The sequence below is a fragment of the Canis lupus genome, chromosome 9, assembly GCF_011100685.1.
Source record: "Canis lupus familiaris isolate Mischka breed German Shepherd chromosome 9, alternate assembly UU_Cfam_GSD_1.0, whole genome shotgun sequence".
Classification (NCBI taxonomy): Eukaryota; Metazoa; Chordata; class Mammalia; order Carnivora; family Canidae; genus Canis; species Canis lupus.
The window spans coordinates 25,609,271-25,623,771 of NC_049230.1; the positions used below are offsets into that span (position 1 = coordinate 25,609,271).

The 14,501-nt window shown below is 60.4% G+C and overlaps 1 protein-coding gene and 1 long non-coding RNA gene across 3 annotated transcripts; one reads left to right on the forward strand and one right to left on the reverse strand.

Annotated features, from left to right (window-relative positions):
• Positions 1-7,348: 7,348 nt before the first annotated feature.
• NXPH3 (neurexophilin 3) lies at positions 7,349-11,629 on the forward strand. The gene is made up of 2 exons (XM_038546142.1): positions 7,349-7,560; positions 9,943-11,629. The coding sequence occupies exons 1-2, from the start codon at positions 7,507-7,509 to the stop codon at positions 10,645-10,647; spliced, it is 759 nt and encodes a 252-aa protein (XP_038402070.1). The 5' UTR covers positions 7,349-7,506; the 3' UTR covers positions 10,648-11,629.
• LOC111097372 lies at positions 8,681-12,632 on the reverse strand. 2 transcript variants are annotated; one of them, XR_005364042.1, is made up of 3 exons: positions 12,341-12,632; positions 10,163-10,409; positions 8,681-9,245 (listed from the first exon to the last, which is right to left on the reverse strand). It is a non-coding gene; the product is annotated as an uncharacterized LOC111097372 (long non-coding RNA). The 2 variants fall into 2 exon arrangements; XR_005364043.1 differs by lacking the exon at positions 12,341-12,632 and adding an exon at positions 11,654-12,324.
• Between the last annotated feature and the right edge of the window lie 1,869 nt (positions 12,633-14,501).

A 14,501-nucleotide genomic window follows, 5' to 3' on the forward strand; every position in this document is an offset into this window, starting at 1 on the left:
TGCCTGCTCCCCACCCCCCCACCCTCCCACGTCCACCCCCCACCCCCACCCCCCAACTCCTACCTAGCCCTAACCTCGCCCAGCACCGCCCCTGAGAAGAGCTTCTCAGCAGGGATTCCTTGCTGGGTGGAGGTCGCGGTTGTCCCTCCCTCTGCCGCCAGGCGTCACCACCGGCCTGGAAATGGAAGGCGCAGCCCAGGGCCTCTGGACGCCCCGGCGACTGTCGGCGGGTGAGGGGCAGAAGCGTCCGGCAGCCCTTTGCCCGGTGCGGGGGTGGCGGGGGGCAGAGACGGCTCCCGACCTCCTCCGGCGGTGGCGGCCACTTGGCGCTCCGACCCCAGTGTCTAGGGCGGGGGTGTCCAGAGGGCCGCGCACCCGTATATTCGGGCCGGTGTGGCCAGAACTCAGGAGGCAAACCCGAGGACCAGGGGTGCGGGAGACCGTGCGGATCCTGGGGTGCCCTGCCTCTCCGCCCACCCGTGAAAAGGAGGCGGGAACTTCTCACTACAGATGTTATATTGACCCGTTGCAGAAATAAAAACCCTGAGGTGCTCATTTCTGGGCACCAAGTCATAGGAAGCCCCTGTCCCCCTGGCAGCTGAGGCTACTTCCACCATGGAGCTGCCCCCACCCCACCCCCCCGCCGCGCCGCACCCCAGCTCCCGGGATTTGAAAATCCGTGGTTGAACAGTAACTGAATGGGAATGTAACAACAGCCAGCATTTATTGAGCACTTACTATGTGCCCGACGCTGTTCTCAACCACCTCGTACCTGGATACTGTTATCGTCCCCACGAGGGAACTGGAGCGCGGACAGGTGAAGTCGTTTCCCAGCTATAGCGGTCCCCGGGCCATCTGGCTGCGGAACTGGGGCGCGCAACGACGCCTCTGGGGGGGCACACGCTTGTTTTAAAGGGTCTTTCGGAAGCGCCTGCCCGCGGGGCGCGGGACGAGAGGGGAGGGGGGAGGTCGGCGCTCCGGCGGGCGAGGGGGGCCCGGGGGCGCTGCGGGCGCAGGTCTTCGCCTTCCCGAGGCTCCCCAAGTGCCCACCAGGTGGCGCGCTGACCCCACTCGCCTCCGACACGACACGCCCGCGCAATCTCTCCATCGCCCCCTGCGGGGAGTCGGTGTTGACCACAGCGACCCGGGTCCAGCCGACAGGTGGCGGACAGGTGACCCGGTGCCAGGTGTCGGCTCCTTGCCAGGTGTCCTGCAGTTCAGCAGCGCAGCTCCGGCCTTGTTTTCTCCCCTTTGCTCCTCACCTTTGAAGATACAGAGATGCAGCAGCAGGGAGCCTGGCCAGACTCCTTTTGTTCAGTGCTTCTCTGTTTACAAAGCATTCTCCACTAGCTCAATTCCCACGCCGGGGGTGGAGGGGGGGGGGTGTTCTCTGTTCCCAGGGGAGAGCCAGATACTCTCACACTCATCAGTCCTCACCTCATGAAATGGGCACTAGGATTCCCCTAATCCGGGAGGCTGAGGCCTGAAGAGGAGGAGAGGTTCACCCGAGATCACCCAGACAGCAGATCTCAGAGATGCCCCCTGGTCCGGGCCTGCTGGACCACATGTGCTCACCTTCTCCACTTGAGGAGAGGGCATACGCGAACCCTGACACCCAAGGTCCTTCTTGGCTGGTGCAATCCTGCCAGAGGCAGGGGCAGAGACCACATGACCTCTCAAAACCTCAGCCTCGCAGGCTTGAGATGTGAGGCGGGCAGCTTTCCTCGGGGTCCTCAGGGCCACGTGTCTCCCACCTGCTTCTTCTGCTCCCTTGCCCCTCCCCTGTCCTGGTGCCCCTTCTCTTTCCTCACTCCTGCCTCCACGACTGGCCGTGGCAGCCCCATTTTGCACCCCTGCTATGCTCTGTTCTGTGCAAGCTCCTTACAACCTCATCTCTGAAGATCCTCCAAGCTCCCACAGCTCCCAGTCTCATCCCTCTAGTGGGCCCTGCACTCGGCCCCCAGCTGTTCACTGCACCTGAGCACCCTGTAGCACTTGATACTCCACCTGTCGAGGGCAGGCGCTGCATCTCCCTGAGCAAACCTGCTCTTAGCCTTGTTCTCTGGACCAGAAAGCCAGAGGTTATCTTTGACTCCTCAGCCTCATGTCCTTGAGTCGATCTCCTCTCTGTTGCATCCCTTAAACATCTTTCTTTCTTTCTTTCTTTCTTTCTTTCTTTCTTTCTTTCTTTCTTTCTTTCTTTCTTTCTTTCTTTCTTCTTTCTTTCTTTCTTTCTTTCTTTCTTTCTTTCTTTCTTTCTTTCTTTCTTTCTTTCTTTCTGTTTTTTAGATTTTATTTATTTATTCATGAAAGACACAGAGAGAGAGAGGCAGAGACACAGGCAGAAGGAGAAGCAGGCTCCATGCAGGGAGCCAGATGTGGGCCCAACCCCAGGACTCCAGGATCACGCCCTGGGACCAAGGCAGGCACCAAACCACTGAACCACCCAGGGACTCCCCCTTAAACATCTTTCAAGGCCATTCCATCCTTCCCATCCCCTTGTCTGCCACAAATCAGCCCATCCTCACCTCCCAGCTTCATTTTACCCTCTCTCAAATCAACCCTCCACATGACTGTCAGAGTGGTCTTTCTAGTGATTGTTCTGAGTGCAGATTTGACCCATGTTTAAAACTTGTAATAAACCCAAACCACCTGAATCCCAGGATGAAACCCGAAACCTTTAACTGGACCCACGAAGCACCAGGCCATCCAGCCCCGCCTGCTAGCCTGGCTCCCAGTCTCATTCTCCCCTCCTGGGCCACACTTCAAAGTGCTGGACTCTTCCGAGTCCCGGGGTCCTCACAGGTACTGTTCCCTCCGCGTGGAAGACCCGCCCCCCCCCCCCCCAGGCTGTGCGGTGGCCCAGGCCTCCTAGCCATTAGGTCTCAACTGCAATGTCACATCTCACAGAGTTTTCCCTGGTCCTCTTTAGCTTCGCTCTCACTCAGAACTTGCTGTCCTGCCCTCACACCGCTTGCCACCATCTTCTAGAGCTCGTGTGTTCGTGGGCTTGGCTGGTTCATCTCTGTCACTGTCAGAGCTTGTGCATAAGGACTGCCGATCACAGCTGTACCCCTACACCCAGCCCAGGGCCCGACATAAAAGTCGAGGCCCAATGACTATTTGTGGAACAAATCATCCTTTCATCTAAGCTTCTCAGAACCCCAATCCCATTGCTCTCATCTCTGGCCTTTGCAGTTGCTTCCCCTTCCGGGAAGGTTCCTTCCTTCCCCTCCCACCTGGGCTGATCCTCTTATCACAGGACCGATTTCTTTGCTGAGTCCTCAGCCTCCTCATTTGAATTAGGATTTCTCTCTGGGCTCCCCTGTCCCCTGTACGTAGCACTCCATCATGACATTTTAAACTCGCAAACTGCCAGGTAAACATGAGAGATTGTTAACAATCATGATCTGCTGCTATGTCCCCCGCCCCACCCCCAGACTTCTTGGCTCCAGCTGGCTCAGGAGCATCCATTCTCTGCCTTTCAAAGCATCAGGAACCCCATTTCCCATCCATTCGATAAGCACTGGTCAGGCACCTCCTGTGCTGTTGGCTTTCCTGCAGCACTGGGTGGGGGGACGGAGGAGGAGAAGAAGGCAGACAGGCTCCTTCCCCGGGGGAGACAGAAGCAGGTGGAAGAGGAGGTGCTAAGCAAATGCCTACTGCGGCCAGCAGCCAGCGTGCACGGGGAGGCACGGAGGAGGCTGGGGGCTGAGAGGCAGGCCTCGTGCATTGGGTTCTGCCCCTGCACTGAGCAGCTGCCCTCTGCCGGGCATGGAGGGGGGAGCCTTGGGGACGATGACGACAAGGAAAGGTTAGCCTGAATGGCAGATGTGCAGGAGTGGGGCCTATGTCCTGCAAGCTGTGCACAGAGTTCACAGTATTTGGGGTCTGTGATCTCCCTTCCCATCCTGGGAGCAGTTAGAGGCACCAAGGTGGGGTACAGTTACCGGAGGAATCTCAGCCAAAACCAGCGGTCACTTTTCTGTCTCTCCCTTGCCAGGCCGCCCTGTTCCTTTGAGCCGCTGCTGCGCATCCCCTATTTCCGGACCTCCCCACCCACCAGAGCTCATCAGAGTCCAGAGGTAACCTCCACTGGCATCACCTGAGACTGGGTCGGGGCTTATAAAAATACATGGTACTGGGCTCCCAGCTTCTGAAAGCCTCCCTGGGGTAGGATCCTAGGATCTGCAGGTGCTGCAAGAACCCTCACTCTGCTTGGCACACTCAACTGTGAGAACCCCAGCGCTGCCGCCACTTCTGAGACCAGTCGGCCTGCCTTTCTTGCCCCTGGCCGTCAGGTCCTTGCTGGGGTCCTTTAGGGGCTGTTCTTCCCTCTGCCCATCCCTTAAATGACAGGGTGCCCGAGGCTCCCATCCAAGCCTATTGTGCCTCTTGTATATCCGCCCCTCCTGCATCCCAGGTTAGACTTCATTTGGCCCTTAGGTGACCAGCAGCACCCAGACTTGAGATGACCAAAGCTGACCCCCTCACCCTTTCAGCTCACCTCAGCAAGCATCCTGCCTTCCTGCCCATGCCAGAAACTTGGGTATCATATTCGACTCCCTTTCTCCCTTCCTCTCTCGTCTCAGCAACAACCACATCCAGATTATTTTGCCTCCTAAAGATGTCCTCTGCAGTCCTCTCTGTCCTCAGACCTTTGCCTTAATCCCCTAACTGATTCCCTCCCCTTCCTTCCCTTTCTCTCCCTCTAGTCTCTCCTCTCTCTGGTGAAGAGAGAGGAGCTTTCCAAAATGCAATCTGACTATAATCACCAGCCCCCTGAAAACCCTTCCAAAGTCCTAACCCATGACCCGACACACTGAGAGCCTCCCGCTCCAGCCTCTTCTCCTCCCCTCCACACCTCAGTAACAATGCACAGCTTCTGCTTCCAACCTCCTACCTCTGACCAGTCAGTGCCCTCTGCCAGGAATGGCCCTTGCTTGGCTGACTCTTCCTCACAACCTCGGCACCACCTCCTCCAGAAGGCCACCCCTGAGCCCTCCTGGACCCTGCCCTCACCAGACTTGGTGCATCCATAATGCCTGTTACGGGGATCCGTTATTCTGCTCACCACACTGAATTATAATCATCGATTTCCATCTCGGTTGCTCGTTAGCCAGTGAGATCCTGGAGGGCAGGGACGGCGTCCCATTCATCTCTGTATCCCAGACCCTGCCTGCCACCTGGCACTGAAGCCAGGCTCAGCTAGTGCTTGACAGGTGAATGCAGAGGGGGCGCTCGAAGGAAGTGAGCGCCAGAAATGGCCGAGAGGGCAGGGAGGGCAAGCCTGGCAGGAGGCGCAGCCAGAGCAAATGTGTGGGAAGTAGAAAAGCGAGAACTTCCCTTTATTGCACTCCCACGACTGCCCGCCAGCCACTGTACCTGAGCTTTGTTTGCACATTTTGTCTCTTTTAGTTCTTGCAACAACAGATCAGGATACTGGCATCAGAGAACCAAAGCAACCTGCCCAAGGTCACACAGCCAGGCCTGGAGTGGAATCCAGGATTGTCTGGCCTGAAAACCTGTGCTCGTCCTCCCGGGTATAGGACCTTCTGGGGATGGACAGGGAGTGGGCCCGGCTCCGCCTCTGCCTAGCTGAGCACCGGAACCAGCTGCCCACGCTCAGGCCGACAGCTTCTCCCTCCCAGCCTGACCAGAGGCTCAGAGGCCAGACAAGGATTTATCTGTTCCTTCTTCCCCTGACTTTGGGGGTCTTTGAGAGACATGCACAGACCACCCCCCACCCCACCAGGGAAGGGTGCTGCCTCCTGGTGCTGCCCAGGGCGCCTGAGGAATGAAGGGGGCTCTGCGATGCTGTCTGGGTTCTGCAGAATCTGTCTCCCTCATCGCACTTGGCCCAGGCTGATATTAAGATTCATCTGCATTCCCCGCGCACCCGCCTGGCAGATGGTGGGGGAGGAGGCTGGGTGCGTGCTGGGGGCTGCAGCCAGAGACCAAGCCGGGCCTGGAGGGCCACAGAGCAGAGTGCCCACCCAGCGTGCTCCCTGGGCCTGGCCCAGGCTGGGGCTGCTCCAACTGCTGGGGTACCTCCTCACCCTCACAGCCTCCAGGGGTGCTAGGACTTGACCTTTGCTTTTTCTAAGGACTAAGAGGGTCCTGGAATTCCAGCAAGGAAACACAGATATGAGTGGGATGATGGAGGACAGGACCCCTCTCCCCCTCCCCCCTGCCCCCCGGCCTTTGGGGATTTCAGATCAGGGCCCTGCTCTTCCTCCTGGCCCTGGAGGTTTGCAGAGGTCAGAGATTACAAAGGACCCCTTGGGATAGGAGCACCGTGTCCCAGCCTGGTCAGTCCCTGGGTCCCAGGGAGGGTATGTAGTGAAAAGCACAGACACAGCTTTCAGGGAGACCTTACCTGCCTAGTCCTCAGCTTCTCACCCCAGCCCCAGAATTCAGCCTGGCCCCGAGTGACCTTTTCATCCAGGGCTCTGGCCAAAAGTTTCCCATCACAGTGATTGGACAGAGTGGTGGGGGCTGGTTATCGTAGACCCTCCGAGTAAAGTAGAAGAGAAAGAAACTGACATTATAGCAAGGGAGCACAAGCTAGACATCTAGAAGAACTTCCCTCAGCACAAAAGCGAGTCTTGCAGAGAGAGTGACTTTCAGCTGTGGGGATAGGCTACTCGTTATTGACGTGCTTTTTTGGCTGTTGGAATGGGTTTGGAAAAAATAACCTTTCCCAAGTCCAGGTCTCCTGGGGTGCAGGGTAGGGCAGCAGGTTCCCAATGCCCGCTGCGGAGGAACAGGCGCCTTGCCAGGGGGATGCAAAGGGTAGGGTCCCTATCCCAGGGCCACCATCCTCTCGCCTCCTCGCCGACACGTCCCCCGCCCCCGCGTCCTGCCCCCTTCGTCCTAGGTCCCCCGGCTGCAGGCCGGCAGGGGAGGAGTTAACTCCGGAGGTACCGGCTGGGCTCACCGTACCTGCCGCCGCCGCCGCCGCCGGTGGGAGGGACGAGGAAGCGGAGCCGCCAGGGCGCCAGGAGCGCTCCAGTCTGGCGGGGTGCTGCGCGGGGAGCGGGCGGCGGGGCTCGGCGCGGCCAGGGGCGTCCGCCAGGGGGCGCGCCGCGACGGGGCGGGAGGGGCCGTCTGGTCTGGGGAATTAGCGCCAGGGACGGGCGCGCGCGCGGGTCCCCAGCACATCTGGGCGAGAGCAGCGCCGCTGGACCGAGGGGGGCGCCGAGCGCGGATCTGGAGCGGCAGAGGCAGCGCGCGGCTGGGGCCCTTCGAGGCGCTCGGGGCGCACATCTGGGACCTCGAGAGGGGGCCGCGCCGCGCGCAGCTGGGCCCAGGGAGGGGGGCGGCGGCTGCACAGCTGGCCCGGAGGGGGCGGGGTCGGTCCCGGGCGACCGGCGGAGGGGAGGGCCGCGAGCAGCGGGGGACCGGAGCATGGGACGGCGCGCCTGAGGCAGCAGGGGCGAGGCAGGGGCCTGGGAGCCCGGCAGGAAAAGAGGAGAGAAAGGGGCCCGACAGCGAAGGAGGAAGATGCAACTGACTCGCTGCTGCTTCGTGTTCCTAGTGCAGGGCAGCCTCTATCTGGTGAGTGGCCCGCGGGGAGCTGCGCCGAGGGGCGGGGGCCCGGAGGACGGGGGAGAGCCCGGAAACTTTCTCCCTGCCCCCGACATCCCGGGGATGGAGGGGAAGCCCGGAGGCTGGGGGAGAGGGCGGGTCCGAGGAGCGAGACCGGACCGCAAGGGTTAATAGGGGCGGGGAGAGGGTGCTCGGCTGGCCCACCCACTCGGCCGCCGGCGGCGGGAGGTGCGACCGGCACGAGGGAAAAGGCCAGCCGCGGGGCGCCCAGGGTTACCCGACCGGGTCCCGGAGCCCCGGGACGCGCGGAAGGGGAGTGGGTGGGTGGCGGGGCCGACCACCTGCCAGGTCTGGGGCCGCGGGCTCTTCCCCGACCGCGGGGACCCCGAGGGCCCGGGACCTGGGTCCCTCGGCGCGCGGAGCCTGTCCAGGCGGGGGGCGGCCCCGCGGCCCCCGCTCGCGCCTTCCCTCCCGCTCCCTCCCTCCCCGCCTGTTGTTTTCCTCTCCTCTCCCGGCTGCGCGCGGCCCGAGCCCCACAGGACCTGGGCAGGCGGCTCCCGCCCCGGGCGCCCGCGGCAGCTGAGCGGAGCGCCCAGAGCCCGCTCCCCGTGCGCTCGCTCGCCGCGTCCTGCCGCCCGGGACGCCCGGGACTCCCACCCCGGCCCCCCGCCGCGGGCTTCGCTCCCCTCCGACCGCCCCCGCCCCCAGTCCTGCCGTGGAGAAGCCTCGGCCCCACATCTGGACCTGCCCGTTTCCTCAAAACAATAACCACCCGCTCTGTGCCACCTCCCTTTGCCACAGTGGAAGCACCCTTCCCTTCGCCTATCCACACCTGCTGTCCCACTCCCCACCCTCCAGCCATTCAGCTGCGACCCCGTGGCCAAGTAAACAAGGGTCTGCAGCCCCAGGTCCCAGTCCCCCCGGAACCCCCCCTCCTGGCTGCCCCTCTCTACCCTACCCCTGGGCCTAGCAGGCAGGGCCACCTAGCACATCTCTAAAGGCATAGCCAGGGCCCGGGTGGGGGGCATGAAGACCCCGGGGCCCCAGAGCCCTCCAGAGCCCAGCACTCAGGCATCCCCCTATCCTCACCCCAGGGGTCACCAGCAAACCTACAGGCTGCCCAGCTGTGAGCTGGTGCCCCTGGGGCTCTAATGCAGACACCTAGGGGGGAGTACTCTCTTTAGAAGCTGAGTAAGCACACACCAGGCGGCTGCCCTCAGGAAACCTTGTCTACTCCCTGATGCCCTCCTGAGCTGTCCCGTGTCTGAGGTGGGTCACGCTGTCCTGCTGGCCCTCCCCACAGCTCCTCCAGGAGGCCTTCCCAGGTGTTGCCTGTTGCCATGGCTGATCCAGCAGATGCTGGCCAAGCCTTGGCAGTTTGGCAGAAGATTCCAGGTGGGGACGGAGCTTGGACAGAACCTCCATAAACGGACCTATGTGGTCCATGAGGCCAGAAGTGAGGGGTGAATCGGAGGGCTGACCCTCTGTGACTTAGCCTTCTAGGGATGTAACCTTTGAGTCCTGGTGGCCTCATCTGTAGAACGGGCATAATAAGAACTCCTGCCTCTTGGAGCAACGGTGTCGGGGTGTGTCATCATCGGTGATCCTCAGAGTTTTTGACCTTCCATATCTTGGCCATCCTGAGTGTGGAATTCACTCCTGAGCTCCTCTTATTCCTTCTGCCAAAACCTAAACTGCATTTGCACATGGGAGAAAATGTCACTGGGTTCTATTAATTCTCTTAACCTCGGGGGATGGAATATCCTAGGATAAGGGGGGGCGATGCCTCATCCCACAGACTAGGGAGTGCCAAAAAGCAGGGGCTGCCCTTCTCCTGTCAACCGGGGCTCTCCCAGCACAGGGATGGGGCTCTCCTATTCCACTCAGGGCTCCCTGAGGGCAGTAACTATGCCTCCCCATCGCCTTGTGAATTTCTCAGAGGCAGGGAATTTCCTCTGTGAAATCGTGACCTTACAACCTCTCCTGCGTCAGCGCAGGGCTATGCTTCTGACATCAGCTGAGGGCCATTCCCAAGATCGGAAGCTGGGCCTCCCCCATCAGACTGGAGACTCCCCAGGAGCAGGGGCTGTGTTTCTCTGGTGCCATGGCCCATGGGAGAGCATTCTCGACCATCTTTCCAGACTTGGAGTAGTGGCCAGAGGCAGGACAGTGGCGGGGAGGAGATGGAGGCCACCTGAATGTCACAAGGCGAGATGGGACCATGACACAAGCCAGAGTGTACACACCCAGCCCCTAGCGTAAGTGGGTGATGTGCAGGGATCCGTCAGCCTCAGAGCGGTAGAAGGGTCAGGCTGTTGGTGGGAAACAGCGACCAGAACTCCTGGGTCCTCAGGGACAGGGCTCTCACTCTCCTCCCAACTCCCCTCACAGGTCATCTATGGCCAGGATGATGGCCCTCCCGGCTCAGAGGACCCTGAGCGCGACGACCACGAGAGCCAGCCCCGGCCCCGGATGCCTCGGAAGCGGGGCCACATCTCACCTAAGTCCCGCCCCATGGCCAACTCCACCCTCCTAGGGCTGCTGGCTCCGCCTGGGGAGGCATGGGGGGTCCTTGGGCAGCCTCCCAATCGCCCAAACCTCAGCCCCCCACCTTCGGCCAAGGTGAAGAAAATCTTTGGCTGGGGTGACTTCTACTCCAACATCAAGACGGTGGCTCTGAACCTGCTCGTCACGGGGAAGATTGTGGACCACGGCAACGGGACCTTCAGCGTCCACTTCCGACACAACGCCACAGGCCAGGGCAATATCTCCATCAGCCTCGTGCCCCCCAGTAAAGCTGTAGAGTTCCACCAGGAGCAGCAGATCTTCATCGAAGCCAAGGCCTCCAAAATCTTCAACTGCCGGATGGAGTGGGAGAAGGTGGAAAGGGGCCGCCGGACCTCGCTCTGCACCCACGACCCAGCCAAGACCTGCTCCCGAGACCACGCTCAGAGCTCGGCCACCTGGAGCTGCTCCCAGCCCTTCAAAGTCGTCTGCGTCTACATCGCCTTCTACAGTACAGACTATAGGCTGGTCCAGAAGGTGTGCCCAGATTACAACTACCACAGCGATACTCCCTACTACCCCTCCGGGTGACCCTGGGCGGGCCGCAGAGGCCAGGCTGGGGCTGGAAGGACAGGCCTGCCCAACGGAGGAGGCCATCTGGCTGGACACTGGGCAGGGAAGGGACCGGGGGGACCTCAGGCAGGGAGGGTGGGTGGAGAGGAGGAGATGCCAAGTGGGGCCAGGGCCAAGTCGCAGGTGGTGGTGGGGAAGGGGTCCTGAGTGTTGGCCCCAGCCTGAGGTGGTGGAGCGACTGGGACACATGAGCACTGGAGGAGGAGTGGGTTCTCTGGGCAGTCCCACGGGGCTTCCCCACCAAGCAACGGGAAGATGTTGGGTCCAGGAGGTCCCTGGGGAAGTCAGACCAGTGTGGCCCCAATAAAGTGATGGAGAGGAGCCTAAAGCCTTGGCTCCCTCTTTGCCATCCTGAGGAAGAACAGCAACAAAGAGAGGGGCGTTTCACCAGCGTGGACACCAAGTAGGCAACAAAGGATGGCAGAGATGGGGCTGCCTGGGCACCAGCTCTGGGTAGGGGGAGGGCCTCCCTGAGGCGGCCCCCCGTAAGCCCTTGACCTAGACTATGGACTGAGCTTGGCTTGAGGCTGAAGTGGTGACCCTTGAAGTCTTCTTGATGTCTTGACAAATAGACCATCTGTTCCCAGCCAGGCCATACCTTTCCAAGATTCCCTCTCCTGCCATTGCTGCCCACCCCCACACCCTGCTCACCCTTGTGCTGATGGGACACCCATCCTTAAGCTGAGACAGAGGGTGATTGTGGGTCTCCCAACACCAAGGCCACAGATGGAAGCCCACCCTTGCGCCGTGTCCCTATGCTACGCCATCCCTTGCTGGCTCCTCTAGGAGTGTCCTTGTCCAGTGGGTGAGCCTTGCCTGTCCGCCTGGGGCTCACCTGGGTAGAGCCAGCAGCTCCCCTCTTGGCCCATGGGGCTGGGGGCCGCCAGATGGTCAAGGGCGTGCTGGACCTGTTCCATGGTGTCTGTCTGTGGGTGGGGGAGGGGTGGGCGGGGTGTGACATCACCTGATTGTCGACTTCTGTGTGCAGAGTCTTGTTCTGGAATCGGGAATAAAGCTTTCCCAAGGCATTGGATTCCGAATTGTCTGGGGCAGGGAAGGGCCCTGGGTGCCCCATGTCCAGCCAGCCTTGCTCAGATGGCAGCAGGACATCTCCTGGAGACCAGAGCTGTGGGGCTCCCATAGCTGCTGGAGCTGCCACTCACTGACAGCTTTGGGGCTTCCCTCTCCAGCCCCCTTTCTGGAGCCTTCGGGAAGGCTGGGCAGACATTGCTTGGCACGCTCCTGGGTGTAGGGGGGCAGCGGCTGCAAAGCAGCATGGGGAGGAAGAGCTAGTAGGTGGGATGGGCCATTGTATTCCTTGGCCTCCCTAGGCTATTATCTGGGTGGGCCCGGGGTGGGGGAACCTTGCTCTCGCCATCAGTATTTTGCTCCGTGGGCTCAGATAAGTCCATTCTCTTCTCTGGGTCTCTTTCCGCTTCTTTGTAAACTGAGGAGCTTGCCCCACCCAGAGCTTCTCCAATGTGAGTGGGCATCTGAATCACTGGGAGCATCGTTTAACACATGCATTTCTGGGCCCCAGTTTCTAATTCAGTAGGGCTGGGGTGAGGTGCAAGGATTTGCCCTTCTGACAAGGACCCAGGGTGGATACTGATGCTCCTGGCCCAGGGCCCACACTCTGAGGACCACTCACATGACCTCTGTGTTCCTCTCTGGCTCTGGCTCCGGCTCCCTAAGATGAAGAGACACCTCTGAGGCTCTCTCCCCACTGTGACTTCCAGCTGCTTCTCCTGGGGAAACCTCCTGGAAGGGTCCTTTCAGAGAATCGGAGTGTTGGTTTCTCAGTCTGGTGATGTGCTAGTACGGCAACAGGCCAGGTTGGGGGGAAGTGGGGACAGAAGGAGGCCTGGGAGCAGCCATTCTCCTGCCCCAGCCTATGGGAAGGCCTTGGGAAGGATGTCTGCCCGTGGTGCCTCGCCCGGGAGTCAGCTGGGCCCTTTGAGGCTCAGTGCGCAGAACACTGAGCCCCGGGTACCAAGATCACAATGCCCTCTCTAAGGTCATCTGAGGTCTGCTCACTTGGGGGGGCAGCACTCAGGCCCCCTGGGTCCCTTTTGGCCATGCAGCCACAGCTAGGAGAGTCCTAGCATGAAGGGAAGGTGGTCCTGCCACTCCTAGCTTGTCTCCCCTGCCCACCAGCACTCAGCACAGCCCCCTTGCTCCTCTCACTGCAGATTAGAGCTGGACGAGGCCTTAGAAGCCACCTTGCTTATGAAGTGACCCAGAAAGGGCACATGACTCAAGCTCACACTCCTGTTCCAGCTTTCCCCTGCATCGTGCCTCCTGGGGCCACCTCTCCTGAGCAGAGATTTGTGACACTCCTCCCACCCGGCCATGCCACTCTCTCCTTTCCCACCTTGGGACAGGTGCTTGGAATTCAGGCAGGCCCAGGGGCTCAGGCCCCCCTGGGTGGGGGGCTCGGGGCTGCTGGAACCTGGGGAACTCTTACCTGTGGATGCCTCCCAAACACCACTGCCTCCCGCACCCTGTGGGCACCGGAGGAAGAGGAGGGCAGCGGTCCTGACCCTCCTCACCTGGCCTGGCTGAACTATTAGCAGGACCGGGGGATGCTCTGACCCACCCCCTCTGGCTCCTCTTTCATGGAGAGCCAGATGCTGTGGACAGCTGGAGGGCTGGCCTGCCTGGCACACATTCCGTCTGAGCAGGGGATGGGTTCATTTTAATAACTTCATTTCACCCTCGCGCACACTCCACTGCCTCATCCCTCCTTTTCTGCCACACTAACCTGGCTGCTCTTCTCGGCTAGGATCTTGCTAATAGATTTTCTCCTGATTTGTAAGTCTTGTGGAATAGACCTTTGGGTCCTGATATTCTTGCCACCACCAGATATTTCCTATGCCCTGTGGTCCTCACAAAGGTGAGGGGTCTACACAACTGCCTCTCGTCACGAGGGCGCCAACCTCTGCCCCCTTGGTGAGCAATGTCTGTGACATCCTCCCCAGGGAGATGGATCCCCACCAGGCACTACATAAACTGCTGCTTGATCTTGCCAAACACTGGAGAGCAGATTCCTCTGGAAGGAAAGCTCCAGAAAAGAAGCTCTAGGTCCTTCCCCTACCCAACCCTTCGGCCTCCCCCACCACTGCACTTCAGTGACAGGGCCTTTGGTCCTGTGGTCCAGCTGTGCCATCTATCTGCTCAACCTAGCTGGGGAGCTTCCCCAGGGCAGAGTCCTTGTCTCCTTCATCTGAGTGGAGCAAGCCTAGCAGATTGAATGCTCTTTGAGGTCATGGCCCAAATCACCCTATGAGACTGAGGAGCTGGGGTCTGTAACCCCACATCTGATTGAAAAGCCCGTGAGGCCAGCATCTGTGCCTCCCTCATCAGACTGGAGTTTCCTGAGGGCAAGCACTGCAATATGGACCTAGGGAGGAAAGCTTGCTCCCAGAACACGTGGAGGCTGCCTCTGACCTTTGGCTTTGGGGGCAGGTACTGTCTAGGTCTCACTGTCCCCATCTCTGATGGGGCGAATCTTCCCAGCCGTCTGTGAAGCTGACAAGAGGGAATCCATGTTAGGTCAACTGGCAGCAAAGCTGAGTCTTCCTCTGAATGAAGCTTAAGGCAAAAGCAATAGGTGTCTAGGTCCCTCTTCTCTCCTCCTTCCCCCTCATTTTTCCTCCCTAGGATGAGCAAGCGGGAACTGAGTCACCCCCTTCCCCGTCCTTGGCAGGGATGCTGGTGACCTTGCGTGTGGCAGTCTCCTGAGGCGAGGGCCCATTGCTCAGAGATGCACGAGGTGGTGGGTGGGTAGGGAAGTGGGGGAAGGGTATGCA